Source organism: Anas acuta, chromosome Z (genome assembly GCF_963932015.1).
Source record: "Anas acuta chromosome Z, bAnaAcu1.1, whole genome shotgun sequence".
Taxonomy (NCBI): domain Eukaryota; kingdom Metazoa; phylum Chordata; class Aves; order Anseriformes; family Anatidae; genus Anas; species Anas acuta.
Window position 1 is genome coordinate 32,047,308 of NC_089017.1, and position 16,008 is coordinate 32,063,315.

Here is a 16,008-nt window from a genome sequence, read left to right on the forward strand (position 1 = left end):
AAAAAACAACAACAAGATCCAGTGAAACCAACCAACCAACCCTCTTCACCTTCCCAAAGTACCTTCAGAGTTTGCATACTTTGAGATTTCTTTGATCTCTAAATTATTTCAATCCTGTACCTTAACTTCCCAGGACACACAACTGTGAAGCTTCTCTTCTTTTAAATGCATTCTTTGATTAGACTGATTGAAACATTTTTACGGTATTCACAATGTAAACTTAACTTCATGAAATTTATGGATGGAGAGAAAACCCAGGAGAAGTCCCAGAGATACGCTTGTAGAAAATGTCTACAGTTGAACAGACCTACAGATGCATTTTGAATAACACTTTTTTAAATAGAGGATACTCAAGAGAAGGTTGTGGTTTTCAAAAGGAAAAAAACAAAACATGAAGTTGTGTCATCTTTCAAGGACCTTTACTAAATATTAGACAATTAAAAGGTAGAAGAGCTGTGTCAGACTGAGGTGGCAGAAAAAATATATTTAAAATATCATCTTAATGAGTAAGAATTATTCAAAACAAACTGTCCCATTGTCTTCATCTAGTTATGGATTTCAGAATCTGTACAGTTAGGATGTTTTAATCAATGCTTGTGCGAGGCCCTAATGTTTTAGTAAACTAAGACTTTTTTTGAGCTCAGAAGTGTTCACATTCATGCAGCTGGCAAGGCACATTTTTTTCTACCAGGGATGTGGGCCAAAACATTAGTGTTATAGGAAACTGAAGAAAAACATCTTCATGAATTCAGATAAGGATGTTACCTACCTCTATTTTAGCTGAGCTAAACAAAATCAAAAAGGAAATACTTGAAGAATCTGACATCCCAGAAATACAACTGACAGGTCTACAGGCTACTTATCCTTACAGAAAGCTTTACCCTAGAGTCAGCAACGGTCTGCCAGAGAAAGATTCTTTTACCTGACTGAGCCAAACTTAAAAGTATAATTATTACCGATGTTTGTAATAGCTCTTATGAACTAATCTATGTAGATTGAAGACACATTTGGAACATACTGGCACTGCACAACAAAGACACTACAGAAACAAACATTTTTGTTATTAACAAGATTCCTTCAGTACTGTTTTTGGCTGGGAGAGAGTTAATTTTCCTCTTAGTAGCAGATATGATGCTGTGTTTTGGGTTTAGGATGAGAATAATGCTGGTAACACACATGCTGGTTTTAGTTGCTGCAGAGCAGTGCTCACACAGAGCCAAGGCCTTTTCAACTCCTTGTGCTGCCCTGCCAGCGAGGAGGCTGGGGGCGCACCCAGAGGGGAACAAAACCAGGACAGCTGGCCCAGGGTAGTCAAAGGGAAGTCCCACACTCATGCTCAAAGCTGGCGGTAGAGAATAAGTGGGTGGGAGGGGATGTTTGGAGTGATGGCATTTGTCTTCCCAGGAACTTGTCACATTGCTGAGCCCTGCTTTCCTGGAAGTGGCTGATCATCTATCTGCCTGCTGGTGGGAAGTGGCAAATAGATTCCTGGTTTGGTTTTGCTTACATGTGCAGCTTTTGCTTAATCTAGTAAATTGCCTTTAGCTCAACCCACGAGTTTTCTGTTTTACCTTTGTGATTCTCTCCCCCATTCAGCTGCAGGGGAATGAGTGAGTGGCTCCCCACCAGGGTTAAAGCACACCAACTTCTTCCCCCAGGATGAACAGGCTAGTAATCCTTTTGTGAACTCTACTGAGGCCAAACAATACCATAAAGAGTTACAGTGCACCAAAGTATACTGATGTATATACACATAGAAAGGATTATCACTTTTTGAAGTGTTCCCATTTTCACCCAGTGAATGATTCAGATGCTTCTTCTTAAAGAACTACAAACTAATTTATCACTGTTAACCAGTCCTCTAAACACTAGATGAGAAGATAACCCACAGCAGTGCGCAGCCTGACTGCGTGAACAGGATGCAAAAGGCAGAGTTACAGAAAGGAGATGAAACAACAGAAAACAAAGCAGATTAGTCTTTAGGTTCAACTCATCCTAGAGCTCCTGCAGCAGTTGAGTCCCACATTACTAGATATAACTGCAGCTGTATAGCCCACTCACACTTCAGTCAGTCAGTCCAGTTGCTGCTTAAGGCAATATCTACATCACCTCCAGAGACTTCAGAAGGTTAAGTAATCCACAAGGAAAAGGTAGTGAAGGTTTTCTACATGCCCCAGCAGAAAGTTGTTTTTCTTCAAACGGTGATTAGAAATAATTCGTTCTCTGATGGAAATGTGTTTTAGTAAACTATCATTCATCTCAGCGTCAATGAAACTGACTGTATTGCGCTAAGGAAAGCAGTGCAATTTACATTAGAATCAAGCTACCTTTATCTCCAAGATAAAATAATGATATTTAAAACTTACATAAAACAGGTCAAACCAAAAGTCAACTATTTGCAATTATTTTCTCTAATTTTCCTTCATGTTTTACTTATGACTGTAAGGAATATCTATGTTTTCAAATCAAGCAATGAAAACACTGTTTAATATGTATTGATTAGTTAGGTTTATTTCTCATTGGATCTGGCAAATGGAAAATGCCTCTAAAGCTATGACATTTATTTAATTTTCTCTTATGGGTCATTGAATTTTACATCAGACATTTTCCATGCATTATGTTTTCCATTTGTATGCACCTATGTATAAATATATACATATTATGCATTTATATATATATATGATGAAAGTTGCACAGACATAATCCTTGCATGCTATTATGAAAAACAGACACAAGATATAATCAATCAATATATAATTAAACAAAATGTAAAATGGTTTAAAGCAAAGTCAGTTTGCTTTTTAGATGATATTGAGAAATGTCACCTCTCCCCAGCCAACAAGCAAGGAAAACAATCTTTCAGTAAGGCAGTATCAGCACATTACTTATCCCTACAGATAAGTACATCCCTACATCCCTCCTTATCCCTACAGCATTACAGTCATTCCAACATATAGTTGAGTATCATGTTTGTTTGTTTTTGCCACAGAGAAGCAAGCTCCTTTACAATTGCTGGGACAGAGAGGCTGATGAAGCACACTGGGGCATTTTGCTCTGTGAGAAAATGAAGGGTTCAAAGAAGACTTTAAAGTTAAGACCAAACCACACAGGTCATGAAAGAGTTGCTGCTGAGTTCTCACATGGAACCATGTAGCCAGGAAGGCCAACAGCATCCTGGCTGATATCAGGAATAGCGTAGCCAGCAAGACCAGGGAGGTGATCGTTCCCCTGTACTGTGCTCTGGTAAGGCTGCATTTTGGGGACTGTTCAGTTTTGGGTCCCACATTATAAGACAAACACCGAGTCCCTGAAGTGTGTCTAGAGAAGGGCTACGAAGCTGGACACAAGTCCTGTGAGGAGTGGCTGAGGGAGCTTGGGTTGCTTGGTTTGGAGAAGAGAGGGCTCCAGGAGACCTTATTGATTTCTACAGCTACCTGAAAGAAAGGTGTGGGGAGCTGGGGGCTGGCATTTTCTCACAGGTAACTAATGATTGGACTGGAGGGAATGGCCTCAAGTTGCACAGGGGAGGTTCAGGTTGGAAATGAGGAGACATTTCTTCTCAGAAAGAGCAGTCAGGCATTGCAACGGGTTGCCCAGGCAGGCGGTGGAGTCACCATCCCCGAAGGTGTTCCAAGAAAGGTCGGACGTGGTGCTTAGGGACATGGTTTAGTGGGTTATACTGGTGGCAGGGGGACAGTTGGATCAGATGATCTTGGAGGTCTTTTCCAACCTTAATGATTCTATGAACCGAAGCAGTGCATCCCACATCAGGTGATGTGGGAGAATGATATTGACTCTTCCTTCATTACGCTCTCTGCTTTGGAAGCACAACCTTTTACCTGGGGTAGTGTTGAGACTGAAATTGTCAGCACATTTCAGGATGGTTATCTCCTATTATTAACACTAGAAATCCCTTCAATCCCTTCAAGATTGAAATCTTGGCATTACAACACTTTTCTTATGTCAGTGTTTCTGAACTACCCGCTAGTTATCTATTCTGCCTCCAGTTATTCTATTGGTCTGTGAACCCCCTATACTTGCATCTAATGATACGACTTCTTTGGCTACCAGACCAATTACTGCACTGTCTTTAGTGGAACACTTCAGTGGTACAAATAGTCAAGGTCAAAGACATACATCCAGGTCTAACATGACACAACCCTTTATAAGCTTACTCAATCCCATCTTAACAGGAGATACACAGCTACCTCTTGACGTTGGAGGTCAAAGCAGGGCAGATCTAAAGCCCAAACTGTCACAATTCAAGCCAAAAACTGTATTTTGCCCATTTTAAGACGAAGAGCATATGCTTCTTCAGCTTTAATATGTTTAAAAAAAAATATGGAAGGGAGGCCGCTGAGAATGCATTAACAAGCATGGTCTGACCTCAGAACTACAGGAGTATCTTGCCTAAGCATTCACACTGCTGTCAAGTGCAGTGGTAGACAGAAACAGGAACTGCCCAAGTAGCTGAAAAAGCATCAGCTGAGGAAACAATCTCATCCCCAGCCCAGATTTCTGGAGGAAGTGGCACAGGAAGTCACAGGTCAGAATGGCAAGAATTTTCCAGCCAAAAAAGTGGCATGAAATGCCTCTGTCAACTGCACATCCTGCCAGCCTCATCTCACAAATAACCTTCTAGACAAATGCAGTTGATTTATCTGGACTTCTGTAAAAAGTATGCAACATAGGGTATCTGAAGAAGGTGAGAATTAAGAGAAAGCGCAATGTTTGTAAAGAATTTGGCTTATGAGGAAAGATATACTATCAAAGCAAAAGCATAATGCAAAGACATGCTACCATGCAGCTTTGTGCATTAATTATTGGGTCACACTTTGTTTTTTATTAACATTGGCACAAAAAGCAGAAGCATAAGCACAACATTTGGTGGTAACACTGAACCACAGGGTATCCACAAAACAGGATGTTGAGCAGAGAACAACGGGATGTGTGGATATCACTAAAGGAATTAAACTGCCGTAAGAGTCAAATACAGGAGTTCAGGGGAAAGGACAGAATTTGGAGATGACATACTGTGATCTCCTGGTATTGTCAGAGATGCATTTCTAGTAAAAACAAAGAATTGTTGCCATGTCAAGAAATCTTTATAAGGCTTACTCTGGAGTATTTTGAATTTAGAATTGAATGGGAAAAAAGTAGGGCATGTAGGATGAGTAGGAGGAATGGCAATTCTCCCTTGCTGGGATTACCAGGTTTTGTATTGTCTAGTCTAGCATTATAAAACTGTGTAAATGTCCACCTTGGGCTCAAGAAGAGCTTCTTTTTCTTCCCAGTACCAAAATGACAAGAGCAATTTAGACTGCGATATTTTACAGTTATAAGCAGGGGGACCAAACAAAACCTGTATCTAAAGAGAAAAAAAAAAAAAAAAGCATTTTCTCAAACATTTTCTTTCATTTCTGAGAAAATTAACAGAATGTTAAGGCCAGATAGATACTTAAAATGCAGCTGACAACGAAATGACTGGGAAAAGAAATATAGCTTAATATTCTCCTTAATTTTACCAGCAGTACTGTAGGCAACATTCAGAAGGAAAAACAACAACAACAAAAAAAAATACACCCTACCCTATGGTATATACTCTACAAGCATGTAGATCTCAGTGATACATTATAAGAAAGAAAAAAAAAAATCACCACTTCGAGACAATCTGTCAGGAAAGTGATCAAATCCAGCAGCTAACAATTGGCTTATGTAAATATGTACACATACATATGTACATATATCTTTATTTACCAACATTTCAAGGTGGACATAAATAATGTTGCTCTCAGAGAACCAATGAGAGAAAATCAAAACCAAAACCAATACCACTCACCATTACAACATCTAAATACTCCTACTGTTGATGCATAATACTACATTAATTATAACATCTCTTACATCTCTTTTTTAAGAAAGAAGTCAAACAAAAAGAGCACTCTTTGGAAAAGCACTTGGAGGTAATAAGGCAAGTATACAGTTCAGACATATGGCATAAATGTTCAAAGCATTAGCCAACTCACCGTACTACGTTTCTGACAACTGTCCATGTGCCCAGTTATCTCTGTTGCTAAGAGCAAAGGATTTCCACCAATCTAGCAAGAGTATGTATTTTAAAACCTTATTGAACTAGCTTTCCAACAGTCAGCTCAGTAGGTAGAAATGTTTTACAGTTTCACAAAGGGAGTAAAATACTTTCAAATAATCCACAGAACATGCTTTGTTTGTTCTTGTGTTTAGTTCTGAAGCGTAGTTCACTCACAGTAGGCTTAAGTTCTCAATATGAAAGGAAAAGCATGTAATGAAAAGGTTATAAATCTTATTTACCTTTTTGTATGTTTTCTCTTCATTTGGCTTTCCAGCAGTAACATCTCCATTTTCAGTAACAGACGACATCTAATAACACAAGCTTAAGTTATAAATAAAATACTTGCTTAAGAAAGCATTCAGAAGAGATCATGCAATCTGTTGTCAAATTCTTGCTAATATCAAACTTTTTAGAGGATGGCAAGTCACCAAATTACTGACAGTCCATAAGGATTCTTTTCTTCTCATGTTAACTTAACCTTCCATTTTTTTTCTGGTCACTTGCTCAAAACAACATCCAGAGTTGTAGAAAGTAAGTATTTTAGTTAGGATCACCTCTTTCCCTCTTTATAGGGGGAGCTGAAACTCCACTGGCATAGCCTATTTGCCCTACTGCAACTAAAATTCACTCTTCATTTCAATTATTGAACTAATTGTTAATTCACTCATTTTGTTTTACACTATTTTATATCTTTTTCTTTGAATAAGCAATATTCTTTTAAGCATATCACCTATATTCCTTGCCTTATTTGTTCCTGATTAATTCTTTTGCCACTTTTATGCACTTCTCTAAAACTTCTCAGCTGTAAGCCAGTGGGTACAAGACTTCGTCAGTTAAGTAATGCCATAGGCAGCAAAATGACATCCCAGCTGTGAGCAGGCCACTATCACATTCAGCAGGAGCCACACCTACCAGTTTCATCCTCTCTTTACCAAAAGGGTAAATATTTTTGCTGTGCATCTACCATACAACTATCAGTTGCTCTGTGGCCCTCCTTTAAATAAACCTTCACTTCCTCAGAAGCAAACATCCCAATGTACCTTGCCATCCAGGTGTGTGCACTCTACTCTCACCTGACCTCTCCCAGCCCCGCCTATGACCTGACCCAGAGACAAAGCAACTGTGGCTTCCCACATCAAGGGGTTATCAGATGCCAGGAACAACACCTCAAGCATTAGATATGCTCACATCAACCCATTCACCAGCTGCCTCTCATTGGCAGGGCTGGGACTGCTTTTATTGCTGCCATGGCTACTACCACCAGCACGATCCTCTGCCACTGACTGGTAGACACTGCACTGGGTCTTTCATGGTACATGCAACACCTATTCATTTAGCTCCATCAGTGAATTCAATTACTGTCATGGCAATGTTATCTTTTAGATTATTAAATAAATACTAACTAACACGGGGACTGACAGTAACATTACAAGTAACAGGACAAGCTATCGTTTTTCACCAGCTCTTTTCTGTGAGTTCTTGACTTCACTTCTGAACTGCAGCAGGTGTAGTTTAAGTCAACTTTCCATTAAATTGTCTTAGTTTCTAAATTGCTTGACTGGTAAATTCTTTAGAGAAGAGTGATGTCTATTTATTAGATGCCATAAGGTGGCAACCAAAAAGAGGAGCTCCTAGACATGCTGTTATGAAAAAGGATAGGGTTTGGTGGACTGACCAGATGCAACATTTACTGGAACTCCGTGGAATTTTACTTTCTACATTTTTTTCTAAGTTATGTCAGTAATGCAATCCTCTCCCAATGCAAATGTACTTTTTCCTTCTATTTCCCACAGTTTGGTCACTGTACAGTTTTGATAAAATCAATATGTTGATTACATTCATACCGTCTTTGAAATTCTCATTTTGAGCCAGATCTTTAAAATTCTGATTTTCAGAGACAACATTTTTTCATGACTCTCCTCAAAAATCACATACATAAGAGAGGCAAAATTTCTTCTCTGCTGAGCTGCTATGCAAGCACCTTACATATCTGCTGTGCAAAACCAGTACTCAGAAGGATCCCTTTGGGAACGATTTTCCAGGCAGAAAAGGACAACATTCCCTCAGGCCCATGTCTGGCACATGACTGATTCAATATGAGTGTCTTTTTCTCCACACCAGTGTTCAGCTCCACAGGAAGACTCCCCAGCAGATTGCATGGGATGAGCTTGAAAGGTACAATGATGGACAAAACTAAGAGGCATGTGAGCTACATTTTCAGAGGCACATCTCAGAGACTCCAGGTCTTTGGCTGTACTGACACTGTATCTCCCCCAAAGAGCACAGAAGTTTTTGACATTACACCTTGTCATGGCTGTAGAGCAACATTAGAGCAAGAATAAATAAGTAAGTTAGAGATCACCTGGGTCAGACGGTCAGACACTCAAAGTGTGGTGGTGAAGTTAAAATAAAACTTAATAAGCAAAAAAAAAAAAAAAAAAAAAAAGCACACACGTACACAAAAACAGCTCAAAAAGCTACAAGAAAATGTTTTAAAATCACTAGATTTCACTAACACTTTCACAATGTAAGTATACATACCCTTATAAACACCAGGGAAAGTCATCTGGAGCTGAAAGCAATAATCAAGCCATTCATCGGCGTTGTTGATGTTTTCCAGAATCTATTAAAAGAAAAATCTGTTACCATCTGCCTGCCATTACAAATGTACACCTCACAGAATAGCGTTCAACTTCCTTCTTCCATTCTTCAGACGAAGTAAGGATCTAGCTAGAAGCAATGCTTTTCAAGAACTGTCTCAAATAGTTTGGTCACTAATATCTCAATAATGTACTTAGGATACTAGCAATATTACAAAGAATAAAATAATTGCAGTTCAACTTGCCTCTGCCCTAGAGATGTCACTACTATGGCACAAGCATCCCTACTATGAAATTTATATTGAAGAGTTGCCACATATGCTGTGAAGTGTTGTGAAATTACATGCTGTCTTCCATGAAGAGTTTCAAAATTAAATACTAATCTGTATCATCCTCTTTCCCTGGGGATAGCCCAAATTCCACGAAAAAGATAAGCAATGAGAGTGATGGTTTGCAGGACTGGATTCTGAATAGTTGTAGATAACAAGTAAAACCATTTTGGAAGTTTTTCACAATGGTAGCTGCTGTCAGCATAATTTCTGAGAATGATGTCGAGGTAAACAATTTCATATTTAAAATGATTTGAATAAGCATGAGACATATTTAATAGTCAAATATTATTCAATACGTCTTTGGAATGAGCTCATCCTCCCATATTCTACATCTGTTTTAAGCTACATCAGTAAAGCTAGTCCTCAATTTAATTTCTCAGCCACATCGGAAGAAAACAAATCTCATTTGCCCTTAATCAGTACAAACTACATCTTGTATGTAACTAAAAATTGATTAAAAAAAAATCCACAGCCCTTTGTTCACTGAATTTAATTTTCCAGTAATCTGAAAAGTACCCATAACACCACTAGAAAGCCTTTTCATAAAAGACTTCAAAAGAGTATTTACCTCCCCTTCAGTGATGCAGAATAAAAATTGCTCTTGAGATTAAAAACAAAAACAATAAATAAAGGGACAACACAGAAACATAGACGGCTGGATTCTCTGAGAATAAAGGCTTCCTTAGAAACATGTTATGTAAGGTCACATACCAGTATTTTCCTATTTCAGTTAGCTACATTGTTCTTTTTAGCCTTCAAGCAAAAAATGTATCTCAATCAATAATTTCTCTACTTGGATAGGGACTGCCACCATGGTACACATGAAACTTCTACTTAAAGTCAACTCAGTCCTGATAGCTATTAAAACTTTCTGTAGTTTATCTAGCTTATCTATCTGTATTTATAAATTTTATGTCATTAACTGATCCATGTTTATAACTCTATCAGTACACAAACACAGACATCAAGAACATCTATTAATACAACTTCTGTAGGAGGAGGAAGACTCTTTATTATACTGATCCCTGGGTAAAACTCTACCTAAATCACTGTCCTCCACACACACACAAGATTATAAATACAGTATCTTCTACTATTCCAAATCACTTCCTAAAATATGATCACACATACTCAGCAAAAGCTAAACACAAATGCAGCATGGAAACTTTCTTTCAGTAAGATGCTGGCTGAAGAAAACACTCATGCCAAATATGGAAGAAAAGCTTGTTTTTCCCCAGTACAGCCAGATAAATTATTTAAGAATGCCTCATCCATGTGAAAATACACAGCTGTAATACTAACAAAGATAGGAAAACAGACAGTGAGACCCCAGCTGAAGCAACTACCAAATACAAAAATTCACACACCATGAATAAAGTGATGTTTTTATACCTATGCTGGTTATTTCATTCCTAGAGGGAACTAGAATTATTTCAGTTCATAGTCTTAAAGAAAACAGATCACACAGTTCTGACTTAATTGGCATTGTGCTAAATACCTTTCAAGATCTTCACACTTGGACAATGATCTCATACTTCCTACAAATAATCTTTGGAAAAGGCAGTGTAACTTAAGAGTGTTTTCTCCCTGCTCTGCAGCAACACTTTGTGTGCTCTACGCTGTGTGTATCAAGAGCTACTGTTTCAGTACTGCTGAGCTTTAGCAGTACAAAGACAGGCCAAAACTTACAGTTTTGGAACCCACTTCCAGGTTGAACTATTGATCGATTGATTAATTACAACAGCACAGAACTGCCATAACTAAAGCATCAGGTCTCTGCATGCATCTGACAAAGGGCAGGCTCACAATGAAGTATGGCTGGGCTGAGGATGGAGGAGGAAAACACATAGTTGGAAAAATAAAGTGGGCATTCAGAGAATGACTGGGCTGTACAGATCTGTTGTTGAATTTTTCAGACATCACACATCCTATGTCATGACATAAAACAGAAACATTAAAATCCAGTAGAAATTTAAAGGGCATGAAAGAGCATAGAAATACAAACCGCTGAATCCTCCACTTACTAACGCAATTTGGTTCTCTGTATTTCAGATAATCTGCTTATTAGAGGTAGATACTTACTAATTCTTACAAAGTTATCTTCCAGAAAGACAAAAAATCCCCAGAATGGGGAAGTTTACTCCTTGAAATAATGTATATAATTTTGTGTTGTATTCATTACAAAGATATTAAGTCAACATCGGACCAAAAATGGAGATAAGAATCATTGTTTTATTCACCCTTAGCAACTGCAAGTTTTTAACTTAAGATTGCATTTTTGACAATGGCAGCTTGCCAAAACAATGTATAAAGATTTTGTCAGGCATGTCTACATTTGTAAGCAGCATTTGAAGTGAATTCTATTAAGGAGAGTAATCATTACCACAGTTAATACTTCGCTAGCTTTTGTCCCTCTTCTACTATGGCTTTAAGGCAGCATCTCTTAACACAATTAGGAATATCACACCCATTTCATTTACCACAGAACTCACTTTTACTCGTAACATTTGCCCAGTCATACTTTTTCTCGTGGCGGTAGCTGTGAAGCAGCTTGTCAAGTCCATTCCTCAATTCAGTAAAGACTTATATATCTATCTGGAAAAATACTTCAAGCCACATGGGGCAGAGTCAAAATGCTGCCAGGTTTCAGGTACAGTGTGAAACTGGAAATCTTTGTCATGCAATGATGTAGGAAGCAGAAAAATTTCCAAACCAAAAGTGTTCCACAGAGGAGGAAATCCACCAAGACTTACTCATTAATGAAAAGCTACTGTCTCTTTAGGTGCTTTCCTCTTGAGATGCACTGATTCCCTCTCTCGCTGCCCCTGGCAAACAGACAGCAAACAGCACTGTACCATACTCCTGTCTCCTCATACTGCACTTTCCACTTTCAAACCTTTTTCACTCTTCTTTTCCTTTACCAAACCCTCTTGAGTTTTTAAAAGTAAGATTAATTGACCAGACAACAGGCATAATATATGCAGCTGCCTGAAGCTTTTTCATTCCTCTATTATCTCTCTGTTTCAGAAACTGACATCTAGTAGGCAGTGTGATCACAGCTTGGAAGTTTAGAAAGATAGCAGAACCTGGATAAAAGACTTTCATTAACTACCGTATTCTCACACCACCACAAGAAACAAAAAAGAATGAAAAAAAGACGAAACTCCAAGAGCAAACGACACTAATAAAGCTAACTCTCTTAGCTTGGGACTAGGGGTGACTAAGACTGGAGCTCATGCCTTATTTAGCGCTGAACAACCTACTCCCACAAATAATGCAATTACAAAGCCTCCCTTCTGTCTGGATTCTCTCGTAACTAATACAGTATGTATATCAGTAGCAGTATTCCCTGTTAGGTGTCATCTCAACTTGCCTATTTTTCCATGAAACTTGCTGCAATGCTGTGCCACTGTAAGATTTTGTTGCTGGTCAATTAGAGCTGACAACAGCTTTCCCCTTCCCTCTGCAGTAGAATTTGAAGAGTAAGATTATTTTTAAGATTATTTGTAAAGGAAGAGACTCAGGACGCACAAAACATCCTCTGACACACGTACAACTTTCATGCATACATCTTGTTTCCATAGGAATTTAAGTTAAAAATATCAGTGTGCTTCTGGGTGTCCCTGGGAACAGGAATTGAAGAGGGGACCTCGGAGGTTTTTCATGTTGTGCTATTTTCAGAACACTCAGGAGGTAGCTGAATATTTAAAATGAGGTGAATAGTGTTACCTAAATTGTTAGAACTTGTCAAAATTAATACAATTCCCAGGCAGAAATTACATGCTACTTCCTTTCCAGAGTTTTTCTTCAAGCATGATGATACTGATAACTATAATTTTCATGATTTAATTGCCTCTGTTCCAAGGTGAATGGACAATTTATGGTAGTGCAAGAATCTGCAAGCAATGCTAGCATTGTGCCAATAAGCAGATGTAAATAAGAGAAAGGAAGCATAATTTGGTGTCATGTAGAGAATAAGAGAAGAGGTAATAAAAGAAACATACTATAGTTTTCTCAAGGGTCATAACAAGTTAACCTCATCTCCAAGACAGTCTTATTTTAATTTCAGTTAATATTATTTGCACATGAACAGCAGGACAGTTGCATAGCTCTTAAGGAAAAAATTAGGTTGTTCATGTGGCCACTTCAATATAAAATACATAAAAATCATATTTGTTTGTTTGTTTTTCTCTTTTTTTCTTTTGTTTTGTTTTGACAGTATCCCAGACAGTAGTCTGTGAATTGGACTCAATTCCTTACAGCCTTCTTAGCTTCCTTATAGCTTATGGTTACATTCATGTAGCCATCTAAGATCAAACATTTTTACATGTCCACATACCTGACATATACCAAAGCTGGTATTTACAAACCAATATACCCTGAGAATTAAGTCAGTGTTTACACACTTCAATGCACATGACAATCATTAGAAGTTCTGATGTTTTAATTCTGAAAAGCTCTATTTTCCTCTTTCAATTATCAGATTCAGAACTTCAGTCATAGTTGCACACTTATCTGGTTCTAAAGCCTGTTTTTAATCTCTATTGCCAGCTGCCATGACTTCAGCTCTTCCCGGAAGCACTGAAGGATCTTTTGTCTTTCCAGGCACCAGCCGTGAAAGTAGACAGAAATTTTTACTGCATCATATATACCACTGATATACCCTGCTAAACATGTGTCAGAAAAATATATTGTATGAATTATGAAAGAGGGTAGGAAAGGAGCTAAAAAACAATGGTTAGGTCTTATCCTGGCAAGTCTACCTCCTACTGCCAGACTGGTTATGGCACTTTTAAGTGTGATTAGAAGTCAGAACTTTGGGGTGAAATTTGTGATAGTACTGTAAAGGTTTGTGCATTAGTGAAAACTGGAAAAGGTTTCCCTTTTCATAAAACAAACAAACAAACAAACAAACAAACAAACAAAAAAAAAAATTCTTCCTACACCCCTCCTTCCCCCCAAAAATGGAATTATTCCTAAAACAACCCAGCTTATTTTCTACAGTTTCAAGCCCTGGCTAACATATAAATCTTTCTAATTACTTTTAAATCTTGCCTGAAAAAATTAGAGGGACATACATATAACACAAAAAGCAAATGATTAAATGCATATCTGAAGTAAAACGGGGAAAAAAAATGTTTCTTCTCATGGTCTGCATAATAATGAGAGGGCAGCACAAAGGCTACAGAGAAAAGCACAAGCAAAAAGCATCATAACCCTGTGATTCAGATTGTTCACATAGTTAAACTATCTCATCTGTTCACGCCACCTTTGTTTACGTAGTTTAATACCACACACTAATTTCAATGGCCTGTCAGATTTTTAGGCTCACAGTACCTAACCCAAGCACAGTGCTGAGATTCTGATACCATTTGATTCTCTTGGCAACCCCCATTTCCAGGAATATAGGATAGCATTTGAATTAAAGCAGACAGGAAAAGTAGCAAATAGGAGAAACAATCTTAGTTTGCAGGCTGAATTTGAGATTTATCTGAGTAATTTGAGTTTTAAAGCTATATACATGTATGTTTCTATTGTAATTCTTTGATTCACTGTAAGAAGTATCATATCAACTATCCCCCTGTAGCTTTCAGAAAGGGAACACACATTAAAAGGTGTTTATCAGCAAATATCTCCCCATCCAAGTTTACGAATACTCATAATAGAGTTTAATTATCTGGGAGATTTGACAGTTTACAAAAGCCTGGCCCTCATGCACTTAAGGTGGTACTAATTGCACATTAAGCTGTTCTCTGGTGCAAAACAGCCTACAAGTGCAATAACCACAGAATCACAGACCACAACATCAGAGGTTATAGCTGCATATTCTGTTTTTTCACAACAAATCACATTATTTGTTCTGAAAATAATCTGCTGTGGTTTTTCATGGAAACTTGCTTAAAAGAATGGAAATAAAACTTCAAATTTGTGAAAGTAAACACAGTTTACAAATCCTTAGAAAAAGCTTGCAGTGCTCCTACAACAATTTCCATTTGTAACTTGTTCGAAATTCTGCATCTCATGGATAACATGAAAGCCCTCTAGAAAGTATTATTTTTTTCTCCACAAATTATCATATTCAGACCTTCATTCTAAGTCTTAAATCCATCTCATTCCCCTGACGCCATGTCTTCACTCTTCCCAGAAGCACTGAAGTATCACTTATATCTTTCCAAACATGACATGTAAAAGCAGAGCAAACTTTCTACAGCATAGTAAGTGGTGTTCATGCATTAAGAACTATGGGACTTTTCCAAATCACTGATACTAGACCAGCAATCAGAAAGAACAAACATTTGATCCCTAATATAACTGACGTCACACTGTATTTTGCAGAAATTGCTAACAAGGCCCCCTTTTAGAGTGGAATGGCCTCATTAATTTCTCATTATTTTGTAACAGACCAAAACCACACAAAATAGAAAGGCGTATTTGTACATTGCCAAAGAAGGGTTCCCAATTTGTACTGTTGTATGTTTCAATAATTGAGATTTCATATTCCAACAATAACATTTAGGAGATTAGCAGCCTTTTTAACAGCCAAGTGCAGTGGCAAGGTAGAAGTATCTCAAAGCCTAGAGTCAGAGCTCTGCTCCATTATTTTGGGAATTTCAATATGACAATGGTCCTAATGCTATTAGCACATAACTGCCACTGCATTATTTTGAAATAACATTACCACGTAAGTGCATACTCTCCAACTAATTACTCCAGGATGCTAGGACAAGTGATTGATTAACAAAGCAAAGAACACAATCAGAGAAAAAATTCTTCTACATTTGACATTGGCAGTACTTGGAAAATTGAATGGCAGGGATCACATGCTTGTGGCTGTGATGTTTGGAGGGAAAGCAAGTCAAGCAGTATCACTCAAATAATTGGGAAGTGATATCCAACAGGAATGATGTCGCATTCAAGGGAAAAAGGAGATCAGTTGAAGCATTACTTATTTTCTAAAGGAATGACACAAGCACCCATGCAAGCA

General features: G+C 37.9%; 1 protein-coding gene across 12 annotated transcripts in view; it reads right to left on the reverse strand.

The window, feature by feature from the left end:
- The window catches only part of PIP5K1B (phosphatidylinositol-4-phosphate 5-kinase type 1 beta), a 113,142-nt gene that overhangs the window by 68,969 nt on the left and 28,165 nt on the right, over positions 1-16,008 (reverse strand). For 9 of the 12 annotated variants that reach the window (XM_068667558.1, XM_068667562.1, XM_068667557.1 and 6 more), the window contains 2 exons: positions 8,633-8,714; positions 6,331-6,399 (listed from right to left, as the gene is read on the reverse strand). In XM_068667558.1, the coding sequence (XP_068523659.1) occupies positions 6,331-6,399 (69 nt within the window). In that variant the 5' untranslated portion in view covers positions 8,633-8,714. Of the gene's footprint in view, positions 1-6,330; positions 6,400-7,003; positions 7,075-8,632; positions 8,715-16,008 lie in introns of those variants that run through there. The other 3 variants (XM_068667567.1, XM_068667555.1, XM_068667566.1) reach the window with 3 other exon arrangements.